The sequence below is a fragment of the Anarrhichthys ocellatus genome, unplaced genomic scaffold (genome assembly GCF_004355925.1).
Source record: "Anarrhichthys ocellatus isolate YVR2014 unplaced genomic scaffold, GSC_Weel_1.0 scaffold38, whole genome shotgun sequence".
NCBI classification, from domain to species: domain Eukaryota; kingdom Metazoa; phylum Chordata; class Actinopteri; order Perciformes; family Anarhichadidae; genus Anarrhichthys; species Anarrhichthys ocellatus.
The window spans coordinates 3491380-3514112 of NW_022280068.1; the positions used below are offsets into that span (position 1 = coordinate 3491380).

A 22733-nucleotide genomic window follows, 5' to 3' on the forward strand; every position below is an offset into this window, starting at 1 on the left:
AGCACTGGTGAACAGAGCAGAAAGAAGGTTGTTTTTTGTATGATACCTGCGGCTCAAGTGAAGATTTGTTGGAGGTGACTGTTTCCATTGACTGTACTGGACTACTCTTCAGAACTCAACATCAGGCCGATATTTTGGGAATGCAATTAGCTGATTGACGAAGCTTGTACATTACAACACTTTTTTTTTTTTTTATTAAATCAATCTGGTGGAACTGAGACTGAAGTATCATTTGACACGCCTCTTGGATATTTTGTCTCTTGGATACGAGATCATTCAGATTCAACATTGTGAGAATGCCTGTGATTGTATTGGAGGCCAAAGACTTCACAAGTCCTCTTTTCTTGGTGCGGACATGGGAAGTCTTATCCGGTTGCACCACCTTCAGCCTTGTGGCCTCGCTGGAACCTTCAGAGTTAAACAAAAATTCATCCAACCACCAACACCTCCACACATTGAGGATTTTCTGCATGTTTTCCTGGTGCTTCTTCTTCACACTTACACTCCTTATCCACATTCTCAGCATCATCCAGTTTCACAGCCTTATCCCAATATCCTGGAAGAACCTGACTATGACAGCGGCAGTTTTAGGGGCACTGATGTGTCTTAGTGCCTCTGTGGTTTTCCCTTGGATCGTCATGGATCATCAACGGGCAACGCCGCGCCTGGTGGCGGCTGTTGTGGCCTCCTGCATCACCTTCCTTGGCTACACCTCAGAGTCCTACGTTCTTCGCACCCAAGCCCAAGAACAAAGAGGCTACATGGGCAGCATGCCTGGTCTCCTGAAGATACTCCAAGTCTGGGGAGGTTGTCATATGATACCCCTGGTTGTGGAGATCTGTGGACTCCCTACTTTTACACACAGTTGGCAGCTGTGGGTCTCCGGCGTGTCATACGGTGTCTGTGTCCTCATGTCTCTAGTCACACTTGTGGTAATATTAGGAGACTTTGCTGGGCGATGTTTTCTACCTTTTGACAAGTTATTGGCTGGCTTCAGTCTGATTGGGGTGTTGCTCTTCATGGTGGCCACAGTGATTTCTTTTATGAAGATACTGCATCTGAGAGACCTCGGAGAAAGAATCCCCAACAAAAGTGCAGAACTGGTCATCATGGAAACAGTGGTTGCCAGTATTACACTGTTGGCTTATACAGTGGACCTTGCCTTCTCCATCAAACTGTTGTGTGACAGGAGTCACACATGAATTAATACATTAAATGTATTGCATGTGAAGTTCATCATAGTCCTGAAATGTTTAGGAGAAAATTGTGTCTCTGGTAAGTGTGTGTAAAAGTCAAACTGAGTGGATGTTTTAATCATTGTTGTGTACTCAAATTAATCAAATGTATGAAACTGATCCCATAATATAATTTAACTGACATGTGAAAGAGTTATGTGACTTTTATGGTGCAGTTAACTGACCCACTCACTGTACATCGACTAAACCTGGGTTATGTGACAGGTACAATAACCCATAAGGACACAACATATTTTATTATACTTCCTGGTATATAGTGGCAGCTGAACAGCAGTCACCACTGATGCTTAAAATAAAAGCTGTTGACTGTGGACATTTAAAAGTTGTTTTTCTTCAAAACTGAAAAGTGACACCAGAAGGCACAGACTAAGCAGATTAGACACACGTTAAACCCCACAAAACAAGCTTTACATTAGCCTCAATTTAATGAGAACAGTTGCAATTCACTAACACTGGGTGGCAACACTGCATCAGCATGTACGCCCATTTAAATCACAGGGCTGGACTTAAAGAGGAACTTAAACGTTTAAACGGCAGAAATACATTTGTCTCAACAATGTTTTTATTGTGAGGGTTTTTAATTAATTAATCGATTTGCCTATAGGCTATAGACTTAGAAAAAAACTATTCATTTAACAAGGGCCAGCAATCTCGTTTAATTATGAGATCCTCTAAATTTTATAATTGCTTAACCGTTTTGTATTGTTCTTGTTTCCTGCATTGATAAGCCAGAAAGCACTGTGCAACATTTTAATAGCTTGTTTACATTTCACACAGTTTTTTACCTTCTCACATCTGCCTCATCTGCTCTAGGCCTGGAAAGACGCTCTGTCGACCAATCGATTGGCAACTGACCCGCACAGCGAGCCAGTTATCCCACCGCTCGGTCTCGATTACTCTGGCCTTGATAGACTGCTGCGTGCGTGTTTCCTTTAAGGAACTGAGTCCAGTCAGCTAGTCAGTTGTCAACAGGCTGAGGGAGAAAACGAGTCGTTGATGCAACTTGGTACGTTAACGGTGCCGTGTTGAGAAAAGCCTCATTTTGGAAGTTCATTTGGTTCGTTGTTTCCAGATAAAAATGAAATCCCCTCGACACGGTAAGCTGTCCTTGACTTCTCTCTGTTTTTGTGCACATTCTGCGAGTTTGGTGAGGTGACCTCGGGTAAAAAGGACTTTTAAACTATTTCTTGATTCAGTTTGTAGCAAGCTTTAGGGTTTCAGTCCAATATAGACAAAACAAGTCTGTCTGTTGAAATAGTTGTTAGCCTGTTATCTTATGTATCACAAGACAGGCTGTTTTCTCTACTCGTCATCGGTTTGCTATTAAAGCTCGACAAGTTTCTATTTAGACCACGTTAGCACGTGTATTAGCCGAATTAACTTCTTCCAGCAACACCCATATGTCAAATGCCACTTGGAATTATATTTGTTTGCCATATGATTATGGCACAGTATACAAACATTGTACACAAAGGCACAAATACTTACTCACCAAGAAGCATGAACACCCACTTTATATTGCTACTCTTTATGTTTTTGTGTTTTCAACCTGCATCTGTAATGATTGAGCATTTATCTTGACTGATAATGTGTTTCTCAGGAGCCCCCTGAGCATCATGGACATGTGAAACATGACTCTGCAGTAGGCAGATGCAAGTCCCAGGCACCGAGGATACAAGGTAAGCACTTTGCCAGTAAATTTGAACTCATTATTGATCTGTTTCTTGAGCTACAAATGACCTCAGTGAGGGCTAAGTCTAGAGATAGACGGGGAGAGAAGAGAGCGAGAGGAAGAGCGGAATAGGAACACACTGAAGTCTGTGCTACACTCAGGGATCAAAGTAGAGATTTATTGATACTGGATATCGGTCCGATACTGACTCAAATAGCTGGATTGGGTATTTGTCCCAAAGGGCCGATATAGTATTGGATACCATTGTTTTAATAAAGCCCTGGAATTGGTTTTGCGATTGATGCATTGGTGCATCCCTAGATCAAAGGAAACTCTGGGGAAATACAAAGTCCATGTCATGTGATATTCCTAACCTGAAGGAACACAGAGACATGGAGATTATGAAATATTGTGTTTGTTGTGGGAATAATAACTGCAAAGAGCATCTTTGTCAATCACCGGTAGGGATGCTGGTTAAAGAAACATTTGAAAATGTGTTTGGACGATTATCTCTCAATAAATATAATTGACTGTCTAACAACTTTTTTTAGAAACACCACAGATGTTCATGCCCTACAACTAAAGGCCCTGAAATATGGATAATTAAAGTCAATAGCAGCAAGGTGTCTTACAGGTTTCTTTGCACAGAGTGACCTCGAGGTATACTTGAAATGTTAAGTAACTTGCTCTACAAGGTTCCTATGCATAATGACCTCCTCCCATTTAACCAGTTTACTAATTGGCAGTGTCTCTGTAGTTCTTTTTATCTTAGTTGTGGCATGTAGCTGCTGCTCTTCTATAGAAGAAAAACCATCAAAGCTGGCATGCTGGTTGGATTCCAGTGTCTCCTGAGGGAATTTCAACAGGTCACATTAATGTTACAGGTGATAAGACTACAACTGCTGCCCCCAGAATGCTTATATTGAGCTAATTGTTTTTGGACCTATGAACAGCCTTTGATACCTTGCAGCCAAAGTCATGTAGTGATGATTTATTCATCCCAAAACCTGCTGAAGGGATCTGCACAAACATATCTCGAGGCCATGGCCCAGCCCTACACACCACACCACGCTTAGTTTGGTGCTATTTGGTTTCTAAAATTCCCTTTTAATTCTCTCCTTATCCTCATTGTAAGTTATCATATGTTATTTTTCATGTCTCCAGTATAGTGCTACACTTTTATGATACTGACCCTTGCACTCCTTCAGTGTTCTCTTTGTAACCGTCCTTCAATACTCCCTAATTTCTTTGTTTAGGCTTACGGTAGATTGTAAAATCTTGCTTAGCTCAGAACAGCTGTGTTGTTGAGTCAATTATTCACAGTGAATGATGGTTTGACTTTCAAATTTGCATGAAGTCATTAGATCTTGTATAGAGTGAACAGACTACTGTCCATACTGAGAACTTTCTTCAACACAATACCTTCATACTTTTGTCTGAGTAACTATTTTAAAAGCCTTTGTACAGGGTTTTTAGGGTGGAGATGCTGTGAATACCAAGGAGAAGATACTACAGCATTTCACTTTGTTGTTTGTTTTTGGGAGAGAGGCATTTCAGTCTGCAATGAATTGCAGATATTAAGGCTGACATAAAAGTCCAACAACATAGTAGTCTAATTTATACCATGTATGCTGATATTTATAGTAAAATCTGTCTACGAATATCTGTCCAAATAACAGTCTAACACCAGAATGTTTTTAATACTTTAATCAGTGTCTAAAAAAGGGTTTGATATGGGGAACCCATGTGCACAATGCCATTTGAGATGGAAGAAAAACAACAGTAATGAGTTAAGAGGAAGCAACTAGCATTGAGCAAAATATGCTTCCAAATGCAGTTTTACAGCTACTTAATGGGTTTTTAAATTTTATTTTATTTTTTGCACAAAAATAGATTTCTATGGCAGGGAAGCATATACTGCATCACACATCACTCGTTGGTGGGATATGTGTTGATAATAAAAACATAGAATAATGCCGTGGTTATCCGTTTCCTGACATCTGTCACAGATGGGACACGGCACCAGTACACTGTGTGTGCTTAGCTGTCCTGTTGGAAAGGGTGAGTTACAGAGCAAGGTGTCAGTTTGTCAGAGAAAGGGGGGGAAAAAAAAAAACGCCTGTGAGAAACAGGAGGAGGCTTAGGGTTTGAGCAGCAGGTGCGCTGACCTTTCACCAGTCTTATTTTCCTAAAATAGAGTCTGCCATATTCATCTTTCACACTGAGACGAGGACTGCTTATCATACCCTGCGTAGGAACTGGGCTACACCCCTGTTGACTGTGCACCTGCTCGTAGGTTTGGCTCGCATTGTGGCCGTCCAAGTTCTCACCAGGTCTGACCTATTTTTGTAAAAGTGAACTGTTCTTGTTTTGGTCCAGGGTCAGTCAAAGTGTGTGTGTGTGCGTGTGTGCGTGTGCGTATGCGTGTGCGTGTGCGTGTGCACACACATGTAAATTTATTCAGTATAAATGTAAAACAAACTAATAGGAGATCTTGTACCTAGTGACCATTACAATTGGACTACCCTGTGCTTAGATTATGTTCACACCTCTCTTCCCTTCACAATAGCCCATTACATCACAGTTTATTGGCCCCTTACAATAGACTAGGATTTCAGTTTACCACATGAGACCATTTGTCTACGTAGTAGAAAAAGAAGTCTTGTAGATATTGCTCAAGAATTTTACAATATTGTTTTTCTGTGATCTTCGTTTACCACTGATCAAGATAAGAAACTTTTCGGCAACTGTAGCTCAGTTTGCTTTCTCTCGTTTGCAAACCTTATTTGACTTTTGGCTCTTAAACATGTCACAATTTTCAGGCTCCTGACTTGAGCCTTATTTGGTTAAAAATAATACAAAACAAGCCTCTTCTAACATTCTGATTTAATTAATAAGGGGTGGTTAGTGCCTTGCTTCAGGGTTTCTCAGTCACTGCTTTTTCAACCATCTTGTTATGCTGACTTTCCTAGTCTACAGCAAGTAGTCCTTCAGTATTTTTACTGCGAATGCATTGTCCATAAACACTAGCCCAGTTTCAAACACTTATCAATCTTAACAACAGCGCAAAGGCAGTCAGCCTAGCCTATTGTCACGTGAGTCTGTGTGAGTGTGTGTGGGCACCTTAGTTTCTTTCGGAGTAATGTCCAGGGCTTTGTTGGACATGTCATATTTCCAGAATTCCACATAAACCTGTGTGTTTGTTGATTTCTGTAGAACCCTTCGCAGATCTCTATCAGTAATATACTTGTCGTACACATTAGTGTTGACATTATTAGTTTTCCTTGTCTGTGATAAGGGAAAATACAGTCTGACATTCTGACATTGAAGATACTTGTCAGCCTTCTGTTATGTATTCACGCAGGTGCTTCTCCCTTACCGACCCAACCGGTGAAATAATGACCATTACTGAGACATCAGGGGAATGTGTCAACCTGCCAGCCAGCAACATTTATGGGCTGGTTTCAGGTGCTGCCTCCATTGCACGCTGACAGCACCATTCTTCGCGCTGCTGTCATTTTAATCACTTATTACCAGAGGAAAGAGACAGAGGCGAGGTGGGAAGATGTATAAATATAGCCCGTCTATAAATACTGCTTCAGTTTCTCACTAGAAACCGAGACATTATTCACAAAGCTGCAATACGTTCACAGGGAGTATTTTGTGTGAGAGCAAAAGGCTAGGAAAGAAATTGAGATGCCTGAGCATCGTTGAATTAATTTGCCGTTTTACTTTGAGCCCTGAGGAATAGTACATCTATCTTTTTCATAAGATTAAAAGCCACAAAGGTCATTCCCCATGAGCTACAGATTAGTCTGGGATACATTGACATAGCACAGACCCTTTCAGTCTCTCATGACAATGTAGTCTATTGTCATTACAGTTTGGCTGACAAATGCTTTCCCCAGTTCCTTTCACTTTGTCCAACTGTGATGACAATGAATGTACGATTGCTGCATTCTACACTCTTAAGTTTCTCCTTTGTTTGTTTGTTGGCCAGGAGGGCGCAATTATTGCTAAATGAGATTCCTGATTGTGTTTTTTTTAAGAGATGCATATGAGGAATATTTTACATCAGATCATGTAAATTCAATTTAGTAAGTTTTAGTAATGTAAAGTTATTTGATTTATTGTAATGATTGAATGTGCAGCACAAAATCTGTTATTCTTATCGGTGTTTGATTTCTTATGTGCCTCAAAGCCTGCTGTTGTGAAACTGTATCAGGTTGCAGGAAAGTTCAATTACTCTAGATGGATGCAGGCAGCCGGTCACAGGTGTGGTGAGTGCCATCAGAAAAAACACCCAGTCTAAACTAAATGGAGCATAGTCTCATAAACTGGAGGGTTTTCTGTATTTTGAGAAATGATTGACTCTAGTATGTTGACATTCAGTATGTGCTGGGAACTGTTTAGGGAAACAGAAGAATGTTTGTGGAGACAAAGCTTGGTCCAGTCCTCTCCTGAGTTTACCCAGATGTGGCCAGCTGGGTAGATGGCTGTCCCAGAGGCCTGGATGCAGACTGTGGCTTGGCTTACTGCACCATCAGAGTTCTTGTGTTTGCTGGAAGGCTTTGTTTCACTGTGACTTTTGGATGAAACTTTGGATAAATATCAGTTGGTAACGATAAACCTGTTAGACTGACAGCCTTTTTTCTTTTTTTTTTTTAACAATTTCAACTTGTGCTGTAACTAAGCGTTTTATCCCATAATCACTCCATGAGTTTTCTCAGAAATATCCATCTCGCCTCAATATCGCCTCTCTGCAAAACATGATTACACGGTTGCACTTAATAATTAAAACAGTGATCTTAACTCTTCTTTGTTCCTTTAACTAGTGTTTTGTTTTTAATGAGTGCCTTATTTTTTTAAATGATACATGTGACCAGCTGACTGTCATGGAATAGTAATCGAAGTGAGAGGCTGGTAGTTCAAATAGCATTGCAAAAACGTTCTAATTAAAAGAATGTAAAGAAAAAACACAAAAAGCTAAAAATGTCTGCTTTGAAAACTTGTTAAAGTGCTGTTAAAAAGAATCAAAGCAATTCTTTAGTTAAAAATGAAAAGAGATGCATCTCTTGTGGGAGTCATGGCTGACTGAGGCAGTATCTGTAACCGGAGCAGAGGGACAGAGCTCTTGAACCATAGCACAGTTTAGTCGCCGCTGCAGCCAAGGAGTTCATTTAAAAGTAATGAGGGCATGTTGACGAGCTTCAGCGGTTAAGTGTGGAGTGAATTATTTAACACGAACAACACCTGGGTCAGTGAACCGACATGGTTTCAAACAGGCTGAATCTGGGTATTGACTGCCTTTAGTAACACAAGTTCTGTAAAAGAAACCCTGCCAACAGTCATAAAGGCTTTGTCATCAGAGTGTTTGAATATTTTAGCAAAAAAGAGGATACAACCTTAATCCAACAAGTAACTTTATTTGTTTGATCAACTTATTTTTATGGACCAACGGCGCACTTATCTCGTCTGTCCCAATACATTCACCATGTTGGTTTATCATGTTTCAATGGACAAAATGTGCTTTTAGTTGGCAGAGGAAGGCGGAGAGGCGTAGTGTTCTCACTGCCTAACATTTTAATCCCTTCCTGTCTCACCAGTTTGTCGGCATTCTTGAGAACAGTTCCAGTTCTGTTTGTCTCCAGAACCTGGAATCTGAAATGAAACTGTGAAATGCATTAACCAGTTTACCTCTTGCCTCTTAATCACCCAGTTACTAGAACATACCAGGACACACACACCTTTGTCTCAACTAATGCAGTCAGCCATATTGAGCGCTAACGTACTGCTCGGCTTACTCATCTGTCCACACTGTGTATATTTCTACACTGACGGAAACAAAGATGTCCAACAATGAGAAACACAAAGGCGCGTTACATGCCAGACATGCATCCACATAACCAATCAAAGTTACCGCCCTCTCTTTCATAGTTAAACCACATTAGGGGCCTTGACATGTTCACATAATGCGTCTTAAGTCATGTTAAGCTTTCTCCCACCTCAACATTTGCTTTTGAATAAAAAAACAACCACAATGGGGCATATAATCCTCCTTCCTATCTGTAAACTGCCTACTGTTAGCCACTGTAGCTGAAGTGTTGGCAGTAGTATTAATGGGAGCACTGGGCTGGGAGACACTATGCAAGTCATTAGCTAAACTGACAGTGTAAGCACAGGGGAAACCATCACTACTGCAAATACACAGCAGGATTTGAAGTGGGACTTCTTCTAATCCCCTCCTAGGCAACCTGGTGATCTGGGATTTCATTAAGTCTTCCACGGGGGAATGTGCGAGCGTGTTTTCAAGTCTTTTACAAGGTATTTTTTTCCTCTTGTAGTTTAATCTCTGTCCCTTGGCAAGCCTCCTGGTAACGCCACTGATATCATCTGAAACAGTTGTGTATGGCATGAGATGACATGTGGTGTTGTAATGGCAGAAAGCAACAGGCAGGATGACTTGCAAAAATACCCTCGCAGTGCGGTTACTGAGCTTTACACAGAAGAGGAAACGCTGTCAGCCAATTCTACTGAATTGTTTTTTTTTTTTTTTTTTAGGCCCGCATGTATTTAGGGGTTGGGGACAATAATGTAGGGAGGTTGTAAAAGAATCGTGTCCAGTCTGGAGACAGTTTTAGCTACAGATAGAATATGTGTGATAATTGTCTAATTGTTGTAGACTGTGAAGCCTAGTTGTGTTTCCCAAATACAATGTTTTTTTTCTCATGGGGACAAGAAAGTATATCTATCTATCTCGTCACAAAGTAGCAATTTCAGTCCTGTTCATTATGATTCAGATTCACTCTTAAGTAAGCTTCAAAGAGTTGTTGACTGATATTTGCTTCCTTACTGATCAGTGCATACAGTTGGACAGAATTATGGGGTTTTGGAAAAGTGACCAATTATTTGTGTCGGGCAAAATATCAAGCAGTGGCAGACTCTGGCTGTGTGAGGGGTAGGGGTGAAAATAAATAAAAAGGGCACCAGCCATGGCCCTCCATGAGAGAGGCTTTCTTTGGTTCCCGACAGTCATATCCTTAGTGTGATGTGGAGGTTCGGCAGGAGTCAGTAAGCAGTCCCATGCAACCCATACAGCTGTGGTTATTTAGGGAACCTAAAGTTTCTCAAACTTGACGCCTCATTTAAAGAAAGTAGGTTGTCAGTCAATGATGGTAAAAGTCTTCCATTTATCTATGTTGTAAATTCCCGTTTCTTCTTTTGGTGGATCCACTTTTCCTCATCTGACTACATTTAGCTGTGTTTGCTTCAGTTAGGGACTTCCTCCATTTCCTATTATTACATTGTGAAAATGACGGTGGCGCTGCTCACTGATCAGGCAACATGTCTCGTGGCTATATTGATCATTTTCAAATATGGCACTGTCAAAAGATGTCCTCCACAAAGAATTAATTTTATTATTGTTGAACTATTATACATTTAACATCAAGGATTCATCAGCATTAAATCACAAATGGCAGAACACTAACATTTCTCTCAAACTACTCTTAAATGAAAGCATGTTAGGTAGTTTATCAAGCCTTTCAGTTTCATTGCACTACACCACAAAAAATAATGTCTGACCCTTTATTTATGCAATGGATTAGATGGATAAGTTTGCCACACATCATGATTATTGAGGATGTTAATGAAACTTTGCCCATTTTTACATCTCTTTTCAACTATTTATTTTGGGCAAGATGTTTGAAAGGAATAGTAAAATTACACCTCTAATTAAAAAAATTGCAGGAGCATAAATACTTGTCGGTAAAAAGATGTTTTAGCACGGAATGTAATCTAACTACATAACACGGAATGTAAGTTACCACATATCCAAAGTTCCTAATACTGTGCTGAGTATTCTTGTAATCTCTTAACTTTAGTAACTATTCTGTTAACACGGCAGTCTGAGACTAATAAGTAGAAGGCTTCTGTGTACATTCTGATGTGTTTTGTTGTCTGGACCACAGAGGTCAAGGGTCATGTTCTCGGGAAACGATACTGAGAGAACACGGGGTCAGCAGATGAAGCCAGTCTGCTGAGCTCTCACAGCAACTCGTTGTTTAATTAGTTGCAGCATGACTGTTGGGAAGCCAACCGAGACTATTGGTTCAGATCCTGCCTTTGATTTTTAAAGGTTCTAACACACAATCTGTATTCTTCACACTTAACGTCATTTTTTTTATTGACATTGTTTTATAAACATGTTCACTAATAAGGTTGCAATGTCCATCTTATTTTTGTTTTCTGCTCTTTATTGCTTATGGGAATTTTGAAGACTGCTAGCAAGTAAACATGGACATAAACAATGCTGGATTTAAATTACAATCTGCTCTGCGAATGTTCTGTGTAGAAGGAAATTCATTCAACACATTAGTTAGACCTCAAGGATACACACAATGGATTCTGGTGAAGACTGAATAACATTAGTTTGTTTTCTGTGACACTCCTTTTTAAAATACAACATATTTGATTTCATAAATGCATGTAAGATTACGTTTAGAGATTGAATTTACCCCTTCAGACATTGGCTGAATCTTGTTTAGGCTAATCCACATTATAATACATCCCTGTGTTAAAATAGCAAATTACAGTTGTTGTGTTTTTTTTTATTGCAACTGCTATCTTCTCACCTCACTAGCATGTCAATCTCAGGTTCATTTGAACAATACATTCAGTAGCTAAACACACAAAGCCATGTACAACTACTCACTAAATTTGCATGGATACATTCAATATGTTTATCGGTCTGCGAGTCTCTTCTCGTTACCAGTGTGTAGCTGCTTGTTACAGAAGAAGTGACCTGTGTGTGAACATGTCTCTAATTAGTGCAAAAACACGAGGGTTAATGAGGCTGGCCTCCTTCTGTAATTTGCGTCATCCCCATGAATGACAAGATTTCATTCTTCACTGTCCTCTTAGGCTGTTCATTGGCTCAGGGAAAGGCACCGGGAACACAAGACAAATTAGCACTTAATTGTCAGTGCACATACACACTTGGATGGACAGCCAAATACATGCCGACGTACTGTACATGCCCAGTCTTTTGCTCAGTTGCATCGTGTTAAACTAGGAGATAGAATCAGCTTACAGACTACACAAATGCATACATACATACTTCCCCACTTACTCACTAATCCTAATATGCTGTTGGCAAATACTGCTAGGTCCTTTGAGGCCTACATGTTGAAATAAAATCCATGTCCAACTGGGGATCCATTAGAATGGCCTCATTGTTTTGCTGGCAGACTGCTGGCAGACTGCCTGGCTGGGTAACATGCTCACTCGTGACCAATGTGACAATGAGTGACTAAGTTGTGTCTGTTTATGAGTGAGCCAGCATGATCAGGCCACCTCTGTGGTCCGGACAAGACACGAGAAAGCTATTGCCAAATGTCAATAATGCCATAATTGTGTTTTCACTACCAAAGGATGTTATAAAGATGTAAATGAAGGCAGCAGTTTGATCTTATTGTGTTGTCATATACAGCAAATTTAACCTGTATGCAGCAATGTCATTCCAAACATGAAATACAGCAAACATTCGTTTTGTTGTGTGTGTTGTTTATGATTGGCTTTTACTAAATGTCACATACCAAGTTTTAGGGGAAAAAAACAGCTTAATAATGAATTCCTTTCCATAAGCTCATTGCTCTGCATTACACTGGGCAGCTTACAAGCACACTACAGCTATATGCATCTATATTCGGAGATCTGGAAGTCTGAATTCTAAACACTCATTCACAAATTCTTAACAATAACAATGCCAGACTACAAATAGTGCACTTACTTCCTTGTGTATTTAACCCATCCCTTTTCTTGGGCTGAGCTGATCTTTACAAAATACCCTAACAGAAGCTATGCCTTCTGCTGAAATGTGTTTGTTTCTTAAAGAGCATTATGTGAAGCCCTTTTATAATGTTTCCAATGGTTTGGTCGTAAACGTTCTCAGCATAATAAAGCTGTCACACTAGTGACAGCCGTAAGCTTGTAGAATAAACTGGAAGTGTAATTACTCTAAGGAGTACTCCACCTAGTTATCATTGACTATGTTTGACAATGTCGTCAAAATCAATGCAATCAACACAGTATCGTCTTTTGTATTCCACACATTGTTGTTTCTTGTCTCAACCTTGTGTCTACATTACCCACAGTGCAACTCAACCAAAAATGGTCAGAGATTCTGGCGCTGTGCTAATAGCGTCTAATGTATCCTCGAGCTGCTAACCTCAAACAGAGAGGAAGAGTGAGCTTACCAGAACTCTGTAGCTCACTCCTTTCTTTTTTCCAACTCCAAACCCCCAGATGTTTCCATTTTTAAACTAGTCTTCAGACGCAACCGACGCCACAAATGGCTTTTTACAACTTTTCTCATAGAAAGTAGTACTTCACAAGACCTGTAAACAGACTGATGTGTAACATTGTTTTTTTTTTTTTTTTTTTTTTTTTGAAGGTAGGGTTGGTAATCTTCAAAAACATTTCTGAATTGGCCCTGTGAATGCTCTGTTGATTCTGAATACCTGTCCATCGGCCTATTCACCTTGCTCCTTTAATAATGTTCCCTTTATAAAGTTGGGTCCTTTTCTTTGTCCCTTTCAAAAACTCCTGTTGATCACCCAATGCACTTCAGGCATCATGTTGTGGCACCAAACAATCTGCATAATTGTGCGATGTTTTCAATTTATTATCTGGACATTACTAAGTTATAAACGCCTATCAAGACTCTGGAAGCATTGCGGCAATTGCCAAGCAAGTCTCGATTCTTGTTTTAGCCAAGCTATCTTTTCTTTTGATTGCTCCTTATTGGACTCCTTGATTTTGTTGAATATTTGAGCAGTATGTGGTAGGTAATTGCGACAGTGCCAGCAGGTGGTGAGTGGGATTGGGGGTGTGTGAGTGTGTGCGTGTTTCTGGTGATTTAAGATTCCTTATTGTTGCTGAACTGAATTCTAACACAACCAAACTGGTTCAGAGATACAACACTACCACACGGATACATAGACAAATACACATTTTTGTCTGGAAATTGCGTCACTAACCTACTTTACCGTTGTTGGCCTTCATAGATAGATGGTCATCAAAGGTTGTCTTTTAAGAATATGATACATTATCTCCTTTTTTAATTTGATTTAATTCATTAATTGTGCTCGCAGTCCTGTTGTCCCTGCCTGGGGAGGGTGCAGACAGCAATCTGCTTACGCTAAGATACATGGTGTGGCCCGCCCCTAATTTTTAACCTTTTGAATGCTACAACTGTTTGTCTGTGTCCTTTTGACTTGTTCCTGTTTTTCATGATGTAGAGATAGGTAAATGTTGTTTATAGTCGGCTCAAGTACTATGAGCAGCCGTGTCTCCCACATTATTTTTGGGCATGCCTTTTATTAAGAGAGTAGGGAAATTGAAGGCTGGAATCTAACCTGGGACTCTCTTCTTTGAGCCCATCTGGAATGCGCCCAAACCCTTCGGCTATCTGGTCGCCCCGTCTCCCACATTTTGAGTCTATAAGTTACAAAATACACAAACGTCCAAGTCACCCCAAATTAAGCAATGGCTTTCACATAGTACAGTACATGTTAAGATATTTTTGAATATGAGAAACAATTCAGGCAATGTGAAGGGATGACTTCCTTAACCAACATTCAAAACCTTTTGCTTGGATAGTTAATGTTGGTTGCAATCCTTTTCAATGAGAGGGACTTTTCAGAGGACTAATGAAAGAATCTTGGTTCAAATGTCTACTTTCAAAAGCATCTCACTGGCTAAAACTGTATCCCCAACTGTTGCATGCTGGCTAGTTGCCTTGTAATAAGCCTGTAACACGAAAAACAAAAGCTGAATTTGCCTCCATCACTTGCTTAACATTTAGCAACTCCAAACAATTTAACTCCATATTTTCTCTGAATGTGTAAAGTGTTTGATTTTTTTTCTTTTAATTTAAGTAATGAGATTATTCCTTCCATTTTGGAAATGTATGACAAAAGCATTTGTAGTACTTTTAACAAATCATGTTTTTCATGAATAGTAAATCATGTCTCAGATCAGAAAGCTTTGAATTGTAGATACTACAGTCGATGGTATACTGAATTTAGCGTTTGGCTGCAATTAAGTTGCCAATTATTCTCCCCAGTAATCGATGAATCGCTTTGTCTTGAAAAAGTCAAATAGTCAAATGCCCATCATATTGAGGTCCAAAACCCCAAAATATTAATTTTACCATCAAACGAGATGAAGAACGGCAGCAAATCCACCTTTGGAGAAGCTGGAACCAGTGAATATTTTGGCATTGTTGTTTGAAAATCGACTGAAACGTTTATTTGAATATCAAAATAGTCAATAGCAGATTATTTTTTGACTGTAGTCAGTTAATTAATGTCGTGCCTTCTGTTTTCCTTCTTTGCAGACTGACTCAGTGTGACTGCAATGACTAGCCAGCATCCCAGCCATGCAGAGAGCGCTCACTCCAAAGAAAAACAGCCACCTGCCTCTTCCCCCAAGCTCCATGTCCAGCGTTCGCCATCAAAGGACACCATCACCATCCACTTCTCAGCTCTTGGGAAGGAGGAGGAAGAGGAGGAGGAGGAGGAAGAAGAAGAGCTGTATTGGACAAGTGTCCCCACTACCTCAGCTGATCAGGATGACTCAAACATTGTGACGGCCTTAGAAGTAAGTGAGGAGATGTTTGAAGACGTGTCCTCGACATCTGCAGCCAAGGATGCATCCAGACTTTCTCCGGTTTCTAGACATCGCACTAACCGTTCGTCATCTCAAAATGCTGAGCAAAAAGGCTCAACGTCTAACTCCTCTCCCACTAAATCTTTGAGCTTTCCCTCCAGTGACAAACCCTTCCTCAGCTTGCTGAAGTCTCTCTCATTTGACATCGAGTCTCGGGATGGGATCCCTGCTGTTGCTGCTCCAACAGTAAGGCACAGGCACCTGATGAAGAGTCTTGTCAAATCTCTATCTTCAGATACATCCCAGGACTCGTCCTCTTCCTCCACACCCTACCGTCTTCCAGAATCCCGCCTCAACCTGCAACTCTTCAAGCAATTCACACAGTCCAGGATGCCGTCTGCTACCACGTCATCAGCCGGCGATTCTAAAACCGCCCCTTCCTCTCCGTTAACTTCACAAGATAGCCGCAGCTTCTTCAAAGTCTCAGAGGTTGAGGCAAGGATTGAAGACACTAAGCGGCGTTTCTCTGAGGCCATCTCCGAGCCGCTCCAACTGCTGAGTAAGATGATAGATGAAAAGAGTGGCAGCAGTATTTACCGGCCCAAGTCCCTCTCTGCAAGTGCCTCAGAACTCTCCAACATTACTTCTGTCAATGGTCACCTGGAAAGCAACAACAATTACTGCATCAAGGAGGAAGAAGGAGGTGACCTAGAGGCCTCCAGCCCCAACAGCAGGGCTTCTGGTACCGCTGAGTCACCCGTTATCCCCTCTGTTGACACTAAGACCCCCAACAAATCTTTACTTTCCATGTCATTAGACAAATGCTCTATGTCCGCTCTTGCTAAACAAGAGTATGACGACTTTTGCATCCTGTACAGTGAGGACTTTGAGACTTGTACTGACACAGATGGCGATGGTGGGAATAGAACTGATGATACTGGAACTGGGAGTCAAACTAAAGTGCCACTAAGTGGTAGTACGGAACCATTCAGTGAAGATGAATCAGAGAGTATAGAGCCAGCACCTAGTATTCCACACTATACTCTTATCATCCTTACTGTTCTGGTCTATGGGTATTTTGTTTTACCTCTACCGAGTTACATCGGAGGAATGCTGCTTGGGATTGGACTGGGATTTCTTTTAGCCATTGGTGTTGTGTGGCTGACAGGACCAAAACCTTCTGGCAGTACTTTTAGACAGTCCAGACAACATGGGAAGCTGTGGAATCTGACCAGGTTGGACATTAAGGAACCAGAAATCCATAAGGTCAGTGAACATTTCCAACTTAGTTGAATTTGTTTTATATGCTGCAAAGGCCTTGGAACACATTTGCTATCATCTCATGTCGATTTAGCTTTTTATTAGCCAAAAAACTGGCCCCCTGGAGGTTCAATCCCCCTTTGACCGATAGCTGATGGGTTCTTAGATTGTATGTTTTGATGCCATTAAAACATCCTTTTTTAGTACTTGTGTGAGCCAAAAGTTTCATCCACTTTTGGAAATGAAATCGGACTAATAATTGACTTATTATTATTGTCAGTATAATGACCATGTTGCTTCTTACATTCTGCTCTACTGTACCACCCCACATTTATACATTAAGGCCACATATTGTAAATTAAAAAAAAAACTAGAATCACTGCTTTCCAGTTGTATGCCTCCGCCAACCAGTCATGTTGCAGTTTACATGCATATCTTAAATAGCATATGCAATTTTCCATGCACTGTTTTCAATTGTTATGTCTTCTATGTTTGCAGGTGTTCAAAAGCATTTCTCTCTTTAAATGCAGAAAAGCATACACATGTTTTCTAGTATGACAGTTTTGGAACTCAAGCCTTGAAAAGTAATCAACATGTATAATGTCTTCCCCCCCCCCCCCAGGGCTGGATGAATGATATATCGAACTATGACCCAGAGACGTACCATGCCACACTGACACACTCTGTGTATGTCCGGTTGGAGGGCTCCATCATTCGTTTGAGTAAACCCAACCATAATGTCGCTCGCCGTGCCACACACAATGAAACAAAAGCCGAAGTTACCTACATCAGTCAGAAGATCTATGACCTCACCAACTGCAAAGTATGTCGCTGGCATAATTAGATGATATAGTTTTTTTTTTTTTTGTTTTTTTTTTTGTTTGTTTTTTATGTTTTCCCTAATGTTCCTGTAATTGAGTTAAAGGTCAACTGTAGTTACCTGTTGAACTAGTTCTGTAACACAAGTCAGTTTACAAATATGTAAGTCTAGTTCCAGGCTGGTTCATTAGAATAGGCTATTACTTAAACAATGTTGGATTTTAGATAGATAATGACAAATACTACAACACGGAAAATGTCCCTCTAATTATCTTTTCAAAGCTATGACATTTTGCTGGAGATTTGTTGAAACCCAACCGTGTTTGACTCGGGTCTGTCTTCTGTAACCCTCCCCCAGGTATATCTAGCGCCTCAGAGCCTGGCCAGGAAACGTGTGTGGAATAAAAAATACCCCATATGCATTGAACTTGGCAAACAGGATGACTTCATGTCAAAGGCCGAGGGGGACCGGTGGGAGGCCAGTGAGAGCTTTAACACGAGGGAACGAGGAGAGGGGACAGGAGGAGGACAGGAGCGAGGGTGGTCGTCTTCGTCCAGTAGAGACCTGACCCTCTATCTGTTTGGAAGGACTGGGAGGGAGAAGGAGGAATGGTTCCAGCGGTTTCTATCAGCTTCCAAGCTAAAGGCGGACTTGAGGAAAGCTTCAAGTTCTGCTGGGACTAAGACTGGTGAGCAAAACTGATGTTCTGTTACTGCAAGTCATTTGTCTCCCTCTGCAACAGAAGTCAATTTGAGAGATTTTGTCTTGTAATTCCTCACCGTTTCCTTTTATTTGCCGTGGCCCACAGCTCTGAGCTCTCACAGTCGCAGCAGCAGCCGTGGCAGTCTGGATGAGGCGCTGGCATCTCAGCCCAGATCAAAGGATGCCTCAGTGCCAGCAGGCAGTGCCAAAACCAAATCGCTATTAGACTACAATGTATACATGGCCTCCTTACTGCCAAAACAGGCGGTAGTCAGCCCTGCAGCTGCCAGCCCTGCTCTTCAGAGTCCTCAGAGTAGCCCCGGGGCTGATAAGAAGGTAGCACATATATTTATTTTCCATTTATACTATTAACACTTTTTGCTTTGTTAGGGGACAAACATGCCATGCCAATTGCAATTTAACCTTACAGTTTTACAAGATGTGTAATTACAAACAACAAGAAGTATCTAACATTATGGCTTATCCTCACAGGAGTAGAACAAGTGTTATAGTAGGGGGTTAATGTTTTAAAGTCCTATACAGAGATAGGATATTCATTTTCTTTTCTCCTCCTTGTTCATTTGCCTGCTGTGTCTTAAGCTTCAAACCACAACTCCAGCTCAGGTACAACCCAGGGTTGAAGAGGAGGAGGAGGAGGAGGAGGAGGAGGAGAAGGATACTGTTGCCTGGGTTAATGCTGCTCTTGGCCGGGTCTTCTGGGACTTCTTGGGCGAGCCCTACTGGGCTGAACTGGTCTCCAAGAAGATTCAGATGAAACTCAGCAAGATACGGGTAAGTGGAGCAAGGCCAGTCCTAACACCCTAAATCCTTGAAATTTAAACAGACGGACAACAGAGAGTAAAAGTAAAGAGTAGCGATGATGCAAAAATAAAAGGAGTCATGCTCACCATCGTGATGGAAACATCATGCCCACAGAGCATACACATTTAAGTTCTCCAAATGTGTCTCTGTGCACCTCTTTAAATCCCCGAGCAGCGCCACACTGGGTTTGGAAGCAGAGGCAGAAAGACGGAAACACCTCATCCTTCACTTCCATCCCTTTGTTCTAATGTCTCTTTCTGATCCTGCCCCCCAGGAAAAACCTACTTTGCTAACTTGTATATGTGTTTTGGTTTGTATGACTATCCACAATGTCCTGTGGCAATAGCTACAGGTAATAGTGCAGTTTTGGTACAATAGTGAAAAGGGACTGGGCACAATTCAGTCCAAAAATGGATTGACACGTAGAGAAAGTTATTTATAAGGTGTGGCGGAAAGCAGTGTGCGTCATCCATGCATAACGCTGCATTCACACCAAATCAGGTGTTGCAGCGTTTTTTCCCCCAATTTGATTAGGTCATAATCTGCAAATTAATTATTCATGTACGGTTTGCTCGGCTCAGTTGCATGCTTTTATCTTTTTCAGTTGCCTTACTTCATGAATGAGCTAACCCTGACAGAACTGGACATGGGCTCGGCCACTCCCAGAATCCTTGGGGCATCCAAACCCTCCATTGACTACAGAGGCAAGAGAGAAATCCATGTCAAACACACACAAACACTCACATTCAGTGGTTTCTGTAAAGAGATACTGGCCAGCAAAGCTAACTGTGTGGTACACTAAGCTCTATGCGCTGTATTCTGGGATGACTTCATGCATTGTGCAGACTTGTATTCATTTTGTCAACTATTTAGTCCTTTGTCAAATGTCCTTGTTAGTTTTATTCAACCTCATCCTGTTTCTTTAGTCAAGTTTTAGTTGATTTAAAAGTCATTTCATTCCGATATATAGTTTTAGTCATCAGATTATATTGAACATTTCAGACAGTCTAGTCTGTTGTTTTCATTGTTAACTTTAAAGTGGCAATCCTTAAGATTTCATGCCTGGTTTTTTTTTTAGCGACACCCTATTTACTGGTGATAACAGCAAACGCAATTTAATACTACAGGTGCTATAAAACAAACTACTGTCGTTCTATTATGGAAGGCCGGCCTTTTTCTATCATCCTGTGTGATCTTATTCTATGCTGTACACGACACGAGGCAGCTCTTCATTTAACAGCTCACTGTGGCGGCTTCTTCTCTTTCCAATAATCACGCAATTTTTCAAACTGATCCGCTATCAAAACAAATACCAAAATGAATGAAACGATCCAAGGATTTTGAGTTTAATTTCCAAAGATCAAACAAAGGACATCAAAATAACAAAGAATTTATTATGCAGGAGGAGGACAATGAAGGCCCATGGAAGGCTTATTTATTACCTAGATAAAAGAAAGCGATATTCACGGTATCAATACTTGGTAACTGTATGCAAGTTCTTCTGATCACAGAGGTGTGGACAGTTCCTGCAGGTTTAAATCTCTACTGGTTCTCTTTACACTGTATGTTGTTATGTCAGTCCATCTCAACTCATCACTCTATAGCATTTTGGAGGGTAAAAATAAAGTGTGAACTCCAGCTGTGTCATACAAACACACACAGGAGAAAGTGGCTAACGGCAGCTTGACTGGAACTTACAGTGTATGTAGAGTAGACAAGAAGAAGAATCATGCCTCATGCCTGATTTCACAATTTCCATCTGTTAGTGCACAAACTGCGTCAATGCCATGCTCTGAGGAGTAAACTAAGGTAAACTAGGCAGTTAAATTAATTTCAACTATCTTGAAATGGGTTATAATGAATGATTATACATAATGCTTCTGTGATGGATAAGGTCTTAGTGTGTTATTTCAGTATGTATTGGACCGTATGTGTTTTAAACTGGCCTCTGTAGGTCACTTATCCAAACCAACAGTGTATTATCACTAACCCATAGTACTCATATTACTCAAATTCATAACAAAAATTTGAACTTTGTCACAATCTCTCCAAAAATCCAAATTATTTCATTTTCAAAATCTTGCAGTACAAGAAGTAGTGTGACATGTCAAATGAGGTGAAGACTTTTTGCAATCTACTGCATTGCATACACACATGGACAGAAGTGACATCTTGTCTCATGACTGGCCACTGCTTCCATTCTTCCTCCTGCTGTGACTAATGAGATCACAGTGCTGCGGCTGTGTCTGGATGACATGCTCTCCATCCTAAAGCTCTGTTGAAAACAACACCGTCCAGACTGAGATGCTTACAATGGTGACCATCACACATTGCTAACAATCAATTAGAATGCAATAATAATAACGCAGCAGTCAGGGTCAAAGTACAAACCTTTCCTCTGCTCTACAGCTGCTGCCTGTCGGTCTGACCAGCAGTAACACTGCTCAGAGTTCAATAGGGTATTGTTGCAAGTGTTACAAAAAGGCATGTGTGCTCAATTGATATGAAGAAATCTGGTGTTGTGCACTGTAGTTCCTGGGAAACACTTCATAATTGAAGGCTTTGCTTCCAGAATAGAATTTGATTGGTTAGTGACGTCTTAGCTGAGTACAATAGAGTGAGGCCCTAAGCACTTTAGCAGGTCTTCTGGTCCGGGCATCTGTGGATCGGATAAATGGAGCCTTAGCTATGTGAGGTCTTAACTTTGTGAGGGACTATACATTATTTGCCTGTTGCAATTGTGCAACTATGTTGACTCAAGTAGCCCATAAGTTTTCAGCTGACTGTTTTCTAGTTTTGATCAGAAGGAGCTTTCCATGTCTTTTTTTTAGACAAGCTTCAGCATTGAGCTTTCCATCACGTTGTCCCACATTGCCTCTCTCATCTCCTTTACATTCAGTGACAAATCTGTCTCTTCGGCTGTTTCACATGTACAGCCTCCAAATAGTTCTCTTCCTCTTGCATTCCCTTTCATTCCTCTTTGTGTCCTTACTCACACTTTAGTTTCACATTCTCTCTTCCTCCCTCCTGTCATGAGTCACTGCCTCATTTTTATCACTGCAGTACTTCCATAATAACCCGATAATGAGAGCAACAATTCATTGCATTTCCCACTGACAAGGCAATGGTGTGGAAGCCCAAAACACACCTCAACTGCCACTTCAAACACAGTCGGTGTATAAAGGCCATCATTTTGTAAATGTTGTGGATCGGTCATCAGCTTCAATTGCACTTTCATTAAAAAACTGCAATTTGTTTCCAAATCAGTCTTAAACATAAAAGTGCTTCATTTTTAGACTATTTCTTGGAAGTGAAAGAAAGCAGGAAAGGGGTACATGCTCCAAACAAAAGATAAATGAAGGTATTTGATCCTCTTAGCCTTGTGCATGTTCCTACAGCTCACACCTCAGCAGAAATGAGGAATGAAATATTGACTTTCTCTGCAGTGTGTTTCTATGATCAATAGCATTTTACCTTGAAGTGGTAGTACTAAAACTTTGAGTAGAACCAGTCAGTTTAGTTTCCCTTT

The 22733-nt window shown here is 40.7% G+C and overlaps 1 protein-coding gene across 1 annotated transcript in view; it reads left to right on the plus strand.

Annotated features, from left to right (window-relative positions):
• LOC116394191 (testis-expressed protein 2-like) overlaps positions 1 to 22733 on the plus strand; it is a 27622-nt gene continuing 4889 nt past the window's right edge. The window contains exons 1-8 of the mRNA XM_031867075.1: positions 1 to 2353; positions 2857 to 2935; positions 15329 to 16866; positions 17483 to 17683; positions 18038 to 18368; positions 18489 to 18718; positions 18983 to 19174; positions 19809 to 19908. Of these exons, the coding sequence (XP_031722935.1) occupies positions 15349 to 16866; positions 17483 to 17683; positions 18038 to 18368; positions 18489 to 18718; positions 18983 to 19174; positions 19809 to 19908 (2572 nt within the window). The 5' untranslated portion in view covers positions 1 to 2353; positions 2857 to 2935; positions 15329 to 15348. The remainder of the gene's footprint in view (positions 2354 to 2856; positions 2936 to 15328; positions 16867 to 17482; positions 17684 to 18037; positions 18369 to 18488; positions 18719 to 18982; positions 19175 to 19808; positions 19909 to 22733) is intronic.